General features: G+C 40.7%; 1 protein-coding gene across 10 annotated transcripts in view; it reads right to left on the bottom strand.

The window, feature by feature from the left end:
- The window catches only part of MEIS2 (Meis homeobox 2), a 200,891-nt gene that overhangs the window by 137,377 nt on the left and 49,099 nt on the right, over positions 1–14,415 (bottom strand). For all 10 annotated transcript variants that reach the window (XM_036844554.1, XM_036844558.1, XM_036844556.1 and 7 more), the window contains one exon: positions 2,381–2,526. In XM_036844554.1, coding sequence (XP_036700449.1) covers positions 2,381–2,526 — 146 coding nt within the window. The remainder of the gene's footprint in view (positions 1–2,380; positions 2,527–14,415) is intronic.

The following is a 14,415-nucleotide window of genomic DNA, read 5'->3' as shown; positions in this document are numbered from 1 at the left end:
GGGTGGGGAGAAGGTACATAGTACACAGTACCTAGTGTATAGTACAAGGAGCACCCAGGAATCAGTGGCCACACACAATTCCTCGCCCGTGGCCACGGCGCACGGTGGGTTGAATCCAGCACAGGGAGGTGGGAGATAAGGCACCAACAGGGCAAGGCAGGAGGTCCAGCAGGGCTCTGGACACTCCGCGGGAGATTCAAGGCACAGACCTGGGCGGTGAAGGAGAGAGTTGGCCTCAAGAGAGAGGTGCAAAGTAGGTCTTCTCTATTCGGAAAGGTTGGGGGAGCAGGAAAATTTTAAAAACAAGTAAAGCAAACAGCACTTTGCTTCTCCATATTTCCCCCCTTTGACGCTGAGCATTTTGATGGCAGAGGCTGTGAGATTGATATGCAACTGTTAAAGGTGATCGTGATCTTCGCAAAGTCATCATAATGTGGTAGAAAGAGCACGGAGCTGGGGACAAGAAAGGCTTGGGTCCTGGTTGCAGCTGGACCGTGAGCCAATCACTTCCTTTTCTGGGTCTGAGTTTCCTGGTTTTGTAAACAAAGCAGCCAAATTCTCTAAGATCCTGCTGTTCTGTGAAAATACATGGGGATGTTGGCTTGGAAAGCAATCGTTGAAGTCTTGATTTTCAACCAAGGAAGGCCGAGCATGAAGGAAGACAGAGGGAGGAAGCCAGACAGGTGAGCTGCTGGTGGGAGAAGGCGGCGTGCCTGCCGTCCACTCGCTCCTACCCTGCCTTTCTTACTTGCTACTCTAACCAAACAAACCTTCAGTTAAAAATGAGAAACCCCTCCCCTCACACTCATTCGACTTCCAAATTAAAAACATTTTACAGGTTAGTAAATCTCCAGCTGAGGTGATGTAGCAAAGAACAGCTGTGAAGTAATTTTGATAATGATGAGAATAATAACCACATGGCAAGGTTCAGGGCTTTGCCGTTGCAGCTTCAGTGCTCCTGAATAGATAAAAGTGATTAAATACTCCTGATTATCCCTGACCAATATGTAATGGATTTACAGCCCTTTCAATTAGTCAGTATTTGCTTAGGACTCATTATTTTGTCTTTGGTTAAGTAATCAGCCCAGAGACTGCATGTTCTGTCTAATTCCTCTGAGTCCAGTCAGTGCAGGGCCCTGACCTTTGAAATGGCCATAGCTGCAAGGCAAGAATAACCACTGCCACGGCAGCCTCGTTGGTTCTCCCAGCTAATCCTGACACCACCGGCCAGATCGATACACCTTAGCTTGCTACTAATGTCCTTACATCAAAATGGCCGATTTAGGAATGTGAATCTATCACGTTGCCCTCCCCACCTCCCCACCGCTGCTCCTGCCCCACCCCTTGCCCTTTGTAGCTCTGCTACAAGAGCAGATCAGCTGCTACCGCCATAAATAAAAGTGGAACCTTGTGCTGGACCCATGACACTGTAACTAATGTCATTCAGCATGGCAACCCACAAGTTGGATAATCAAAGACCTTCAGCTTTCAATGTGCTACTCTATTTTTAAGCATTAGCCTAAATAGAATGGCCTGAAAACAATCTCATAGCAAGAAACAGCCTCTGACATCTTCACCATTTTCCCGGAATTTCCAAATGAACAGTAAAATATGAGTGCTTAGTTCCTCTGTAAAAATATCTTGTAATGTTTTTGTCACGAGGGTCTTAGAGTCAATGGTATATATAAAATGATGCAAAAAAACGACTGCAAACAGGAAGATAAACTGTTACTTTAAAAATGTTGCACATAGTTGATCTTTTCCCACAAGTGAACAGGATCGGCTTATACTCTAATGGACTTGAACCGCTAAAAACGAATCTTTAATCTCTACCTTAGAAACAAAGGCGTTATAGCACCTATAATCCTTCTGCGTTTGTCATATAAACATGTGACATGTTTGCAAGCTGCTTCAGCAATTAGAGTTGCCCCTGGTACCATGAGCTTGGACATGCATGTGGCAAAGTGCTTTTTTTTTGCCTGCTAGAGGAGATGGCTTTCGTTACGAGTGTAATCGGCAACGTTTATGGATTCATGAGCTCCTTACAGCTGTTTCCCTTGGTTGCAGTTGCATTATCTGAAGTTGCTCTCATGCCTTTTAGCGTAAATAACACATTTACTTATATATACTGTTTAGGGCCCTAGACCATTTTTAATAAGGTCCATTCCTGACCTATGGAAACAAAAACTCCTCCTTTCTACAGGGTACTCTTTGGGGGGGGTGAGAGTTGGTAAAACCTTAACTGCTCTGTTAACCATCAGATTTCGAGAAAGGGAAAATAGGCACTATTTTCAAAAAAAAAAAATCTGTATGAGCCCATCTAACTTGCTAGGAGAAGGCAACACAACAAAACTTATTTTTCTCTTTCATCTTGACTTACTGTGAGATGCTGGAAGAGCCACGCTCTCATGATATTTGTTGCTACTTTGGGGAAAATGCCTCTTTTCTTCTGGCGTTTTTTGTCCTTGTCTGGATCATCATCATCACCTGTGCCAGGTGAAGCTACACTGTTGTCTAAACCATCCCCTAGTAGAAAGAAATGAAAATACATTAGAGAAAACACAGGAAAGGGTGCCAACAACAACGAACAACTAATGACGAGCTCAGCTAAGCTTGTTGAAAGAAATCCATTAAGCGGGTATATTCTCTTTCATTAAAGTATAACTGGAGACACAAATATGTAAAAGACAAAATTAAACCAGACCTCTTCAAATGTTAATTTTGTGTGTCTCACACTCGCCCATATCATTAATTCCATTCTAATTGTGCTCTTGACACAGTGCAGTAGTTCTTTGTCAATTATGGAATCCAGTGTGGGAAAACCGCCGTCAGAAAACCCATTCAGCGAAAATGCATCCCCATGCCCAGAGTGAACACATACTGTAGGGTAATCAAGTTAAATGTTCTGTAGTCTATATATTCTAGGCTGCCTGCATAGGTGACAGTAACTGTGTCACTGTTCATTGCACATAACACACTGCCTGCTCAGCCCCTCCTAGAACTGTCACCTCCTAAGCACGCACACTAAGAACTAATCACACTCCTCAGATGACCCTGGACTCAGCATCCGCGTGACATGAAAACTTTTAGCTCTCTGCACCACTGATCATTATCATTAAAAAAAAAAAAAAGATGCACATCAAGGTAGGGTACTCACTTAATCAGAAGTTTCTATCAACATCTTTCTCTTCTGTGCTTTTTCTCTGGCATTAATTGTGCATTAGCAAAAATCATTTACTTTTAACAGTCATAGTTATTTTTTCTTGCCCTCCGGCAAAAATGCCTTGAAAGCCTGCCTGGAGGGCATCTAAATTATGTATCTGAAAAACTCTTCTGGCAAGGCATTGCAGGACCCCTACTTTCTTAAAATTCATACGGGCACGTCTTCCTGTTTTTGGGAAGGCATCAATCAAGAGAAGCAATATATGCCATATCCCTACATTAATATTTGAACTAATAACTTTAAAAAAAGGAAAGAAACAAGATCCGACTTGTGGCATAATCAAATGCAAAATAAATGAAGAATACGGGGACAGCACTGGGGCTTTATAGATGGCTGTGTTTTCCTTGCACATCATTAGCCTGGAGCCACACGAAAGAGGAAAACAGAGAAGTGGAGAGTTTATGCTCCCTGCTGGTGTTTAAGAAGCCAGGGTCCTGGAAGGACATCTGGGAATTGCGCTGAGATGGGGGGTTTTTGTAATTTAAGAATAGACATTCATTAGCGGTAAATGCCATAAATCCCATGCTAAGTAAAAACCTTGTCCAAGAAAGCCTAAAACAATAAACTCTGTGCTCAATGTAGCCAGACCTAGACACTCCGCAGCTTCCCAGGGAAATGCTATAGATCCACCAGCTCATTCCCAGACCAGCTCCCTCCTCCTGGATGGGGCCACGTGGGATATCCTGCCACAGGCCCCTCGCCTCCTAACCTGTCCCGTCTGCTTGGTGGGCTTCCCTATACCTGTTCTTTTCCTTTCGCACCACAAAAACCCTCAACCTTCTTTGGCCAGAGAAGCAGAAAAGCCACAGCAAAGAGCTGGCAGATTAATTTTATTGACATTTCCATTTTCACTGCAATGCGATACCCTCCATCACATGGAAGAGATGACCCTCACTATTTACAGACTGACAGGCCACTTCATTACAACCACCCTGCCCCAAGGCAAAGCAGCTCCCTTCCATCTGCCCAAACACTAGAGCATGACCCCGAAGTTGCTGTTCTCTTTTTCTTTGCCGTCTGTTATGATTTAAAAAAAAAGAAAAAGTGAGTCGAAAGGACCCCAAGTAGTCAAAGAACTAATCAGAGTACAGGGAAACAAAGGCATTTGACTTTTGAATACTGGTTAGATGGCGTCTAGTCTTCATCTGTCTACCCTCCCTACACACCCATGTACACGAGGGGGTCGCTTGCACAAGGACACACACACACACACACACAAGCTCAAGCAGGGACATGCACACACGCTTTCCACCATGCCAAGGAACTGCTGCAAGGCAAATTCTCACCCACACTAATGGCTTCTGACTGCTCCTTGGCAACCCTAGCATTTTAACCTGGGTGGATATGCTCTCCAAAATACAGACACTGGAGCGATCTCATCAGCTGTTCATGTGACACAGATGGAGAGTGGCTATTAGGAGCCAGGCAGTGGGCCTTGGGGATCTGAGGTGCTGTCCTATAGCCTGAGGCGATTTTGAAAAGCAGTACCCGGAGATGAGGGAAAAAAAACCCACACTGCAAGTGCAAGTTTGAAGTCAGTCTGTCTGTCGACCTACCACGGATAAAGATATCTTTGTCTCTGGATGGAAAAATCTATGTGGGCTATCTGGATGTACATTTCAGATAATGTATGTATGGAATGGCTCTTCCTTCAATGTCTTCCAAATATAAAAACACACACTGTAAACAATGCCTGTGTGTATATATTTCTTCCTAAGCACATATGGTTTCTGTGTATATGTTTAAGCTGAAATTGTCAGGATTTTGTTAAAAATCTCATTTAGCTTTTTTTGATAGATTTCTTGAATATACTTATTTTAAAAGGTTAACGGCTTAATTGAAGGAAGTTCAACAAAAAAAAGGCATTTGCCTTTTTAACCCAATCAATGACCTTAAAAATGAGAGACAGGGTTTCCACAGTACATTCTCTCTTGCTTAAAAGCAGAGAGGGCTGGTAACACCTTCAAACTATACGATTCACTATATTTAGCTCAAGAAAAAAAAAATAGCTGGATTGAGCATCCTTTGATGACTGACTTAAACTGGAGAAGACAGGAGCATTACATGCATTTTAATATAAAGCGGTCCATTTTATATAAATGTATATAAACGTTGTAAAATATTTGAATTTGGATCCAGTGTGACAAACAATTGTAAAGAAAAATGCACCTATTTTTATAATAACCGGATACTAGACATTAGATTTTTAAATTAATATTAGTGTTTATACCTCTATAAAGATAGGAATTTTCTTCTGCAAACACACAATAAATTTGTTTTTTCCTCCAATGGATTGTGAACCAACTCTAGCATAGAGGACTGACAACAGCAATTTTTCCTTTAAAAGAAAAATTTTAAAAGGCAACTGTGTGATCTGCAACCTAAAACAAAACTGTGCAGATGATACTAAAGTAACCCTTAAAGTGGACATTGTTTCCTTGTTTTAGGGCTGCGTTGGCAATCCTTGGCATCCGTGCCAAATGAGTTTCTGTGCTGAAAATGGTGTGTATGATGCACACAGATGCACGTGTCAGAGGAGGAAAAGGAGATAATGGCATGTATCTAAGCATCTGCAGTTAGGACTCAGAAGTGTGGGATCCATGGTGTGGGCAGGAACCGTGTCTTGTTTATCTTTTTATCCTGAGAGCACACCTTCATGTCTGACCCAGAGGAGACACCCAGTGATGGTCTGCTGCATGAGTAAAGGGCTAAACTTATCAATGAGTTTATTCAAGGGCGCTCCCCTCTCTCTGATAATCCCAAACTGGGGCGACTGCACTCTTCATGGTCCCGAAGGGGCTGGGTGGACTGCCCGAGTGCAGGCAGTCACTTCCAAACATGCCAGGAATGGCACTTCTTTGAAGAACTCAGTGCCCATTACAGCCTTTTTAAAGGGCTGACCCAAGGCCATTCCACCAACGTTGCCACCTCTGATGGGGAAAAACTAAATAAAGAACTACTGGGCATGTTTCTTTTAAAAGGTTGCTAATCCCTTGACTAAAGGCACAGTCTAAGTTTGGGGCAAAGATACTCAGAATAGCTGCGTGTTACTGAACGCACTGTGTGTGACCACGGAAAGAAACACTCAAGGCCTGTGGATAGATACCTTTGAAGTGGACTAAATTATCAGGGGAGATTGTTAAAAACACAGGTCCCCAGGCCTTATCCCAGACTTACTAAATCAAAATATCCTGGGGCAGGGACAAAGAATTTGTATTTTTAACAAGTTCCTTGGGTTTGGTTACACAATCAGCCTAGCACTGGTTCTTAAACTGGCTTTTGGAAGCCACCGAACTAGATGACCTTCTAATTTGAGATAAGATGCAACCTCAAGAACAGGTGAATAGTTAAAATTCTATTCTACTGCCACAAATGGGGTTAGTGGTCACGGTGAGAAACTACAATCTGGCCAGGGCCTTATTCACTGTGGGAAAGCCGTGGTGCTCTCCGTCACGGGTACTGGCCAACACAAGGTAGCCCCACCTTATCTTCTGATGGTGAGGGTTAAACAGGAAGAAAGAAGCTGTAGAACACTGGCTCTCAAAATGCGGACCAGCGCCATTAGCACTGGCAAAGAAATTGCGAGAAATGCAAATTCTTGGACCCACCCCAGACCCACTGTATCCGAACCTCCAGGGATGGGGCCGGACAATCTGAGGGTTACTAAGCACTCCAGGTGATTCTGATGACACTCAAGTTTGAGAAGCACTGTTGGAGGGCACAGAGAATATCCCTTTAGCCCACTACCCCTGGTGGTGGTTGTCTAAAGGCCTGAATCTAATCTCTGCGTCCTCCACCTGTTTCAAGACTCTGAGGTATTTTGAGAGCATCTCCAGCTGGATTTACACCCATGCTCTGGAGGAGGAGGTCACAGATGCCTTCCATAGCTGAGCACACTATGCTCAGAACAGGGCACTGCCAGGGGAAGAAGCCCTGGTCTACACCTACCTAGAAGAGCAATACTGAGGGAGTCTAGTTGCAAGGAAGTTAATCCTGGGATACCATGGGTATCCAGGTGTAGGCAAAATCCATTTCTGTAGCTATGTAGCCAGTGAATCAAGGAAAGATATGGGCACATGATGAGGGGATCCTCAGATGTTTCTAAGCAGAAATTCCCAATCCACACAATTCTTGGCCATAAAAACTGCCCAGGCAAAAGGACACCACTTCCTTTCACTGGCATATTGTCTTAACCCCATTTAGCCAAAAATCTGTCTATATTTTAGACATCAACTGCTTGGCTTGGAATAAAGAAATGACACAAACAGTGATGATGTGCTACAATGAGTCCAATACCACTGGGATGGGGCCTTCTGTCCTATCAGAGATATAGGGCAAGTGCAACAGCCAAGAGGGTCCTAGTCCATCTTTTTCTTCCTATTCCACCTCCCTACCTCCCCCGCAAAACAGCCCTGACATTTATCAGTGAAGAAACTGAGGCCAAGAGGTTAAATCGTTGCCTAAGATTCCACAGCTACATGTGATCAAGGATAAACCAGAGTCCAGGTAACTCCAAGTCCAGTGTTACTACCACTGGTACTCTCACATATTGTAAGTTATTTTTCACTTTTCAAAGCATTACCTCATTTGAACTCTGTTATCAAACCAGGCTTGATCCTACAGGTAAAGGTCTAAGTGCAGAGGAGAGATTAGATCTAGGGCCCAGGGGCTGGGACTGAGCTAGAACTGGTCCAGGCTGGTCCAGGTTCAAACAGAAATGTGCAAACTTTTCTCTCACAAGTAAGCCAGTGTCTGTACAGTCTTTAGATATATTCAGTACAGCAAGAGTCTTTGAGACTCGGGATTTTTATGATGGGTTTATTGTGGTCCAAGTGGAGGCCCTTATATGGACAGCGCCAGACTGACCTTCAGAGCCCAGAGATGCTGCAAATATTTGAGCATCTACTGTCCACACAGTCAGGATCTCAAGGCTGTGATGTCATCACTGTGCAGTACTATGAACTACTTCACGGAGCTGTAACTAAAGTGATGTGTTCCCTGCCTTTAAGTCACTTTTTAAAGATAGAATAAGGCTTCTGTGACATTTGGCACCCTGTCAAATCACAAACATCTGAAAGTAACCTCTCAGTATTGTATTTTCAGGGAAATATTAGGACAAATGAATACATGTTTTGGTTAATAGCATTTGCACTTCTTTTGAGTAAGTCGGTGGCACATTATTTAATGTTCACTTCTCCCAGTTTTGGACAAAGTTTAATAGTTAAATATGTTCATATAAAATACATACTGTAAAAAAAGAGTGATATCTCACCTGAAAGAACACGGCTTTTTTTTCCCTTCTCTTTTTTGATAAATAGAAACTCACTATATTTATTATCATTTTTATTTTGGGCAATGTAAATTCACTAATTTCAGACACACACACATATCTTCCAACCTACTTCCAGGACTTAGGTGTATTCATGAATATATAGATATTTATATGTCTGATTATAAACTTTAAGTATATAAATTATATTGTTACCTTTTTCAAAGAATTCACTAATTTGTACATAAGTATCCAAATATATTTGTAGATGAACTGCACATTTTTGCCTATAGTCATATATACATACACATACATATACATATACAAGTTTATAGAATTCTTAAATGTTAGTATTTAATGTTCAATAGGGTAGTCCCTTTTCTACACGATTTCTGTCTCACTAGAATACAGGATCCTCCTCTTATCAATACTGTTGTCACTTTCATTATCCTCATTATCACAAGTAACTTTCACTGGACACTTGCAATGTTCCAGTCCTCAATCTTCACAACAAATGAATGAAATAACTATTATTATCAATTCCGTTTTATAGATAAAGAAAACTGAGACTCAAAAGAATTAAGTAACTTGTCAAAGGTCACACAGGAAGTGGCAGAGAGGTGCCTGTCCTGTAAAGCCCATGCTCACAACCTCTATCCTCTCCCTTAGGCTGCCAGGAAAACAAGAAGAGGTGAAAAGTGAAGCTAGATTCTGGGTTAGCCCTCACTGCTCAAGAAACAAACCCCAAGAGTGAGGCCTTATATACTCACATTCATGAACTAAAGAGACAGTGGGTGACAGCACACTTAAAAGTTACTATGAACCAAGAAACAAACAGATGCATATTTTTACAGTTATGTCCATTATCTGCAGGACTATTATTGTTCCCTGTAGACCTAAAGTTCAAATTAAATATGATTTTGAAATAGGAGTATCTGTTTAATTTTAAGAACTTTTCTGAGCCAAGGGATCTTTCAAAATTCCATGCCTTTAGCCCTGTGCCCTTGGCCAAAAGTGCCCTTTGTCTTCATTTTTTTCACTCCTTCCCATTCTTCTTTGCCCAGGCAAACTCCTATTCAAACTTCAAAACCCAATGAAAAAGGAACCTCCTTTGTCAAGCTTTCCCTATTTCCCATTAACAGAGCTGGTATACTATGCTTTTGATTTCTTCAGCAGTTTGTTCCTTGCCTCTGCTATATTTACTTTTCTGTTTTGCAATTTATCTGTCTACTAATTTGTCTGTCCTGCTTGACTGTGAGCTTCTTCAATGCAGGGGCCCTGATTCCCAAGCCCTGACACAGAGTAAACAGTCAAATGTTAGTGGGATGGACAAATTGGCAGCAAGAGCCTTGAGGCATATTATTTGGCCCCTATGAGAATGTAACCTGCTTTGAAGAAGGTCCATGAAGGGAGTCCTCGGCTCTGGTAACCCAGCCACCCAGCCTCGGGCTCCCTCACACCACTCTCCCTACTCTAGAGGCACTGGGTGTATCATGCCCAGTGTTTTACTGCTCAGGAGGGCATGGCCCTCCTCAGAGATGATCCTTACGTGTCTGAGACACGTGTCATATATTGTTTTTTGAAAACGGTGCTCCAGTTCTCAAAGCTGCCCAAATCCAATGGGGAAGAGAGACTGCTGGGAGAGAGTGTCTGCCCCTTGCCCAGGCTGTTCAAATTACCCGGAACATTACAGCTAAAAAATGAAGTATCCTGTAGCCCTGGAACTGCAAGGCAAAGCTCTTTGGAAACTCATTTTCTGTCATCATTTCTTTATGCTTTTTTCCCTTTCATATGGTACTTTGAAAACAGGATTAAAATGTACTGAGTCAAAAGATATTTTCCTTCAGGGACTACCTTCCAGGAGTTTAACATAAGACATCCCACTGAGAAATCTGACTCAGGGTTTTCAATAAGAGGCAAAAAGAAGAAGGAGAAGAAGAAGTAGAAGTAGAAGAAGAAGAAGAAGAAGAAGAAGAAGAAGCTGCCTTTGCCCAGTTCTATGTTAGACTCTAGCCTTACAAAGCTTGCTTTCCAAGAACCATCCTCAAAGTAAATCTGCAATTTACCTTTTTCACATCAGATGAGGTTGGGGGGAGGGGGGAAGCTACAGACCCAGAAATGTGGGGAGGGCGAGGGGAGAGAGGTGGGGTGAGGGACCAGCAGTGAGACCTGCTAATTACTGATCTCTTTTACTCTCCTGCTGTGCTTAACTGTCTGGACACGTTAAAGTGAAATTTTTCTGTGATTTTTCAAGTGACTGGTTCATGGCCCACTAGCATGGAGGGAAGCAGGAGAGGTGAAATGCTTTCGTTTACATGCAACATTTACTAACTGTGTGGGTTTTCCGACATTAAAGGGAGGACAGTGACCCAGGCCACCTTTTTCACACTCAAAAGAGCACTGAAAAAACAAGTCTTCATCGGCTTACCTCAGGCTTCCCTGGTCCTGAACACCCTCCCCCCGGGGTATGAGCAAAAAGGGAAAAAAAGAGGGGATTTTAAGCTCCTTTCTCTTCAACTTTTCAGGCTGTATAAGCAGCATTTAGCAAATTCAGCCCCAAATGGCTCCAAATGCTCAGAGCTGTAGGGGCTCATTCTTTGTTCTCCTCCCTCTATTTACACAGGATTTACGCAGGCTCTCCACTGAAGAGACCGAAAGCACTTCCATTCTCACTGGCTCGGCTGGACTGTGGCCCTGGCCGCTGGCCCGGCCTGCGCTGGGGGATTTCTGCCACCTGGAGAAGGCGACAAACTGCGCCCTAACTCAGTGATCCCGAGACAACCTGGCCCCGGTGCAGGCCGCTGCAAAGCTCAGGCCGGAGAAGATGAGCTAACCTTCCAGGAGAGACACAAAAACCCAGCCAAGGCTGTGCAAGTAAACGTGCGTCCAGAGACAAATAACATGCACTTTAAAATATGCAGCTATATGATAGAATGGAAAGCGGTGGGTGAAAAAAAAAATTCAGACTGCAGCTTGGATGAAAACCACTTCACCCACTGGTTGGAAAAATAAAGTGTAAAAACAGACAGATGGACACATATGTAAATGTGGCAGTGTTTTAGGCTTTAGCTGGCAACGTGAGCGTCGTAGTATAGTTTTGCACGCCTGTATTTTCCATATCATGTTGAATCCTGTTAACTGTTGAACAGAAACATCCCCATACTGGTCCTTGACCAAATCAGTCCCCTCAAATTTACCCGTCAGGAGCCATAAAATGGCTTTGTTTATTGACTGGAACCCTCTAATCCTTTATAGCAGAAGTGAACAAGAAAGCTTCCAAACTCTTAGCCTGTGCTTCCCTGAAGCTGGTTACTCTCATCTGAAATGTATATGTATTTCTAATTTATGCTTCACTTAAGTTGATTTCCCTCATTGAAATATATATATATTTCATAATTTATATATACAGATAAAATTTCACTTGAAAAAAATTTTTAATTGAAGAATAGTTGATTTACAATGTTGTGTTAATTTCTGCTGTACAGCAAAGTGATTCAGTTATACATATATATATATATATATATATATATATACATTCTTTTTCATATTCTTTTCCATTATGGTTTATCACAGGATATTGATTACAGTTCCCTGTGCTATACAGTAGGACCTTGTTGTTTATCCATTCTATATATACTAGTGAAAATTTTTAAATATTTCAATAAAGGATATCTATTCCCCTAACCTCCCACAGAATTCTCTAAAGGATATTGACTGAATCCAGTAGAAAAGTAAATTCCTTTTCCTTTATAATTCAGCAGATTGCCTAATCTCTGTAGTAGAGGATAATAGAATGTACTTGTTCCTCAGTTACCTGATAAGCACCTATAAAAGTACAGAGTAGGTTCCGAAGTTATCCACAGGACATCATAATAAAGCTCTTCTGGGCACTCTAATGGAATCATTTTTAGTGATCTCGCAAATGCCCTTTCCACAGTTAACACTCAGATTTTATTAAGGTGGAAAGCACGGACCAATGTCCACTCAAGTCCCAGCTCTCGAATTTGACTCTCCTTGCATTACACTACCTACAGCTAAAGCTTTTTTAATGTTCTGTTTGCCTCCCCAGAGTGGCATTTCAGCTAACAGAGTTCACAATCTTTCAGCCCTAAACACAGAAGGCTGCTATCTTCAAGTCATCCTAGGAATGTGCCAGATACCATCATCTCCCTCCTGCAATACAAAGAACCAGAAAGAGAGAGAGACCAAGAGAAGACCAAGCTGATCAAGTTACCAACAGCCCAGAATGCCCCTCTCAGAAGGTTAATCTTTGAACCAGTAAATGTTATAATTAGGAGCCTTGAAGTTGGACTGAGGCTGGTCATTGAAAGAAAGACCCTAAAAGAGAAAGTATGAATGGAACACATCTCTTTCACCTAATGGTTTGACACAAGGGTCATGATTTTTATGGGAAATTATACAGAAATGAGTTGTTATGATGTATGAGTCTCTTTCACATCTCCTATAAAAGAAAAAAGGTGGTTGGGGAGAGATGTCTTCCCAATTTCAGTTAGCTATGTTTCCGTACAAATTGTGAAAATTATGCAAATAACAATTTTGGCACCTTTGCTAGAGGAAAACATTATTAAATTATGCTCTAAGTATTTTGTCTGCTTTAGTAATTACTCTCATGTAACTGTAAATATAAATAGCTGTTATTCTGTTTAAATTTTTAATCATGCAAAATATTGTCACACAAAAGTCCTTCTGTTGCAGTCTAACTGGGATTTTCTTTTTTAAAATATCCATATTTAACTGAAGTGGACTATTTTTAGCATTGTGAAGTGTTTTAGTAAAGATAGCTGGCTAACATCTCCAAATCAACAGGTCTTTCAAGGAAAGATATGGCCTTTATATTTGCAAAAAGAATTTCCTACAAAAGACCATTTATAAACTGTATTTTTAACATTTTATACTAAACTAGAATACAATTAGTCTGCTTCCAAGAATGTATTAATTATATTAAATCTGTATGTTCAGTATGTAACAATAATAATGTTCTCATTTTATCGTCAACTATAGGATTTTATATCTTACTGTCTCTCTTAGCATACTTGAATATTAAATGAAACATTAAATATCAACCAATAATAAAATTCATTAGGAGGAATAACAAAAAAGCAAAGTTCTATCTGTAGCAGAAATTATTTCATTCAATTTTTAGGATCCTTACTTCATTATCATATTTGCTATCTAAAGCAAAAGTAGGGACAATACATTTTTATATTATCAGTTGATCAGTTTGAATTCTTAATATGGTATTTCTCTGTGAATTTATATCAGTAGATACCATTTCAAATAGCAGAACAACAACAAAAAAGACTTTTTGAATATTTCTTCCACTTTCTCAATTACTGTAAAATGAAAACAATAGAATATTTTAATAAAAGTACAACTTTGCAACTGACATTGTTAAATAATTTCAAAAAAAAATCCTTTAACTCTAAACAAAAGCTAGCCATCTCTGTGATAATAATAATGCTTACTAAGACAACAGATTGGACTATCTATCAACATTCCCTTTGGAAAGTTTTCTACATATAGAAAAAAGAACAATAGTACCTGTGAAGTTGATAACTGGTTTTAGGTGAATATTTTTAAACTGTTAACATATCATAATTGGAGTATGTGTGTTATTTATTAGAAAATTATATTTTGTACATTTTTCAAAGAACATTTTCACACAACAGAGTTTCCTAATAAAACTTTGGGTTTTTGTTTAACAAGTTTATAAACTAAATTGCTAACATTTAAAAAGTAACTACTGTGCATTTAGGGATTCTACTTATTATGATTGTTTTAAATAAATCTACTACGATTTGAGAACAAGCAGGTATATTTTTATAATGTAACGTAAATAGATATCCACAACATACATGTGATAGTCTTATGGGGAAACATAATGTGACTGTTTAGTAAGAAT

The sequence above is a fragment of the Balaenoptera musculus genome, chromosome 2 (genome assembly GCF_009873245.2).
Source record: "Balaenoptera musculus isolate JJ_BM4_2016_0621 chromosome 2, mBalMus1.pri.v3, whole genome shotgun sequence".
Lineage (NCBI taxonomy): Eukaryota > Metazoa > Chordata > Mammalia > Artiodactyla > Balaenopteridae > Balaenoptera > Balaenoptera musculus.
This window is presented reverse-complemented; position numbering and strand designations above follow the sequence as displayed.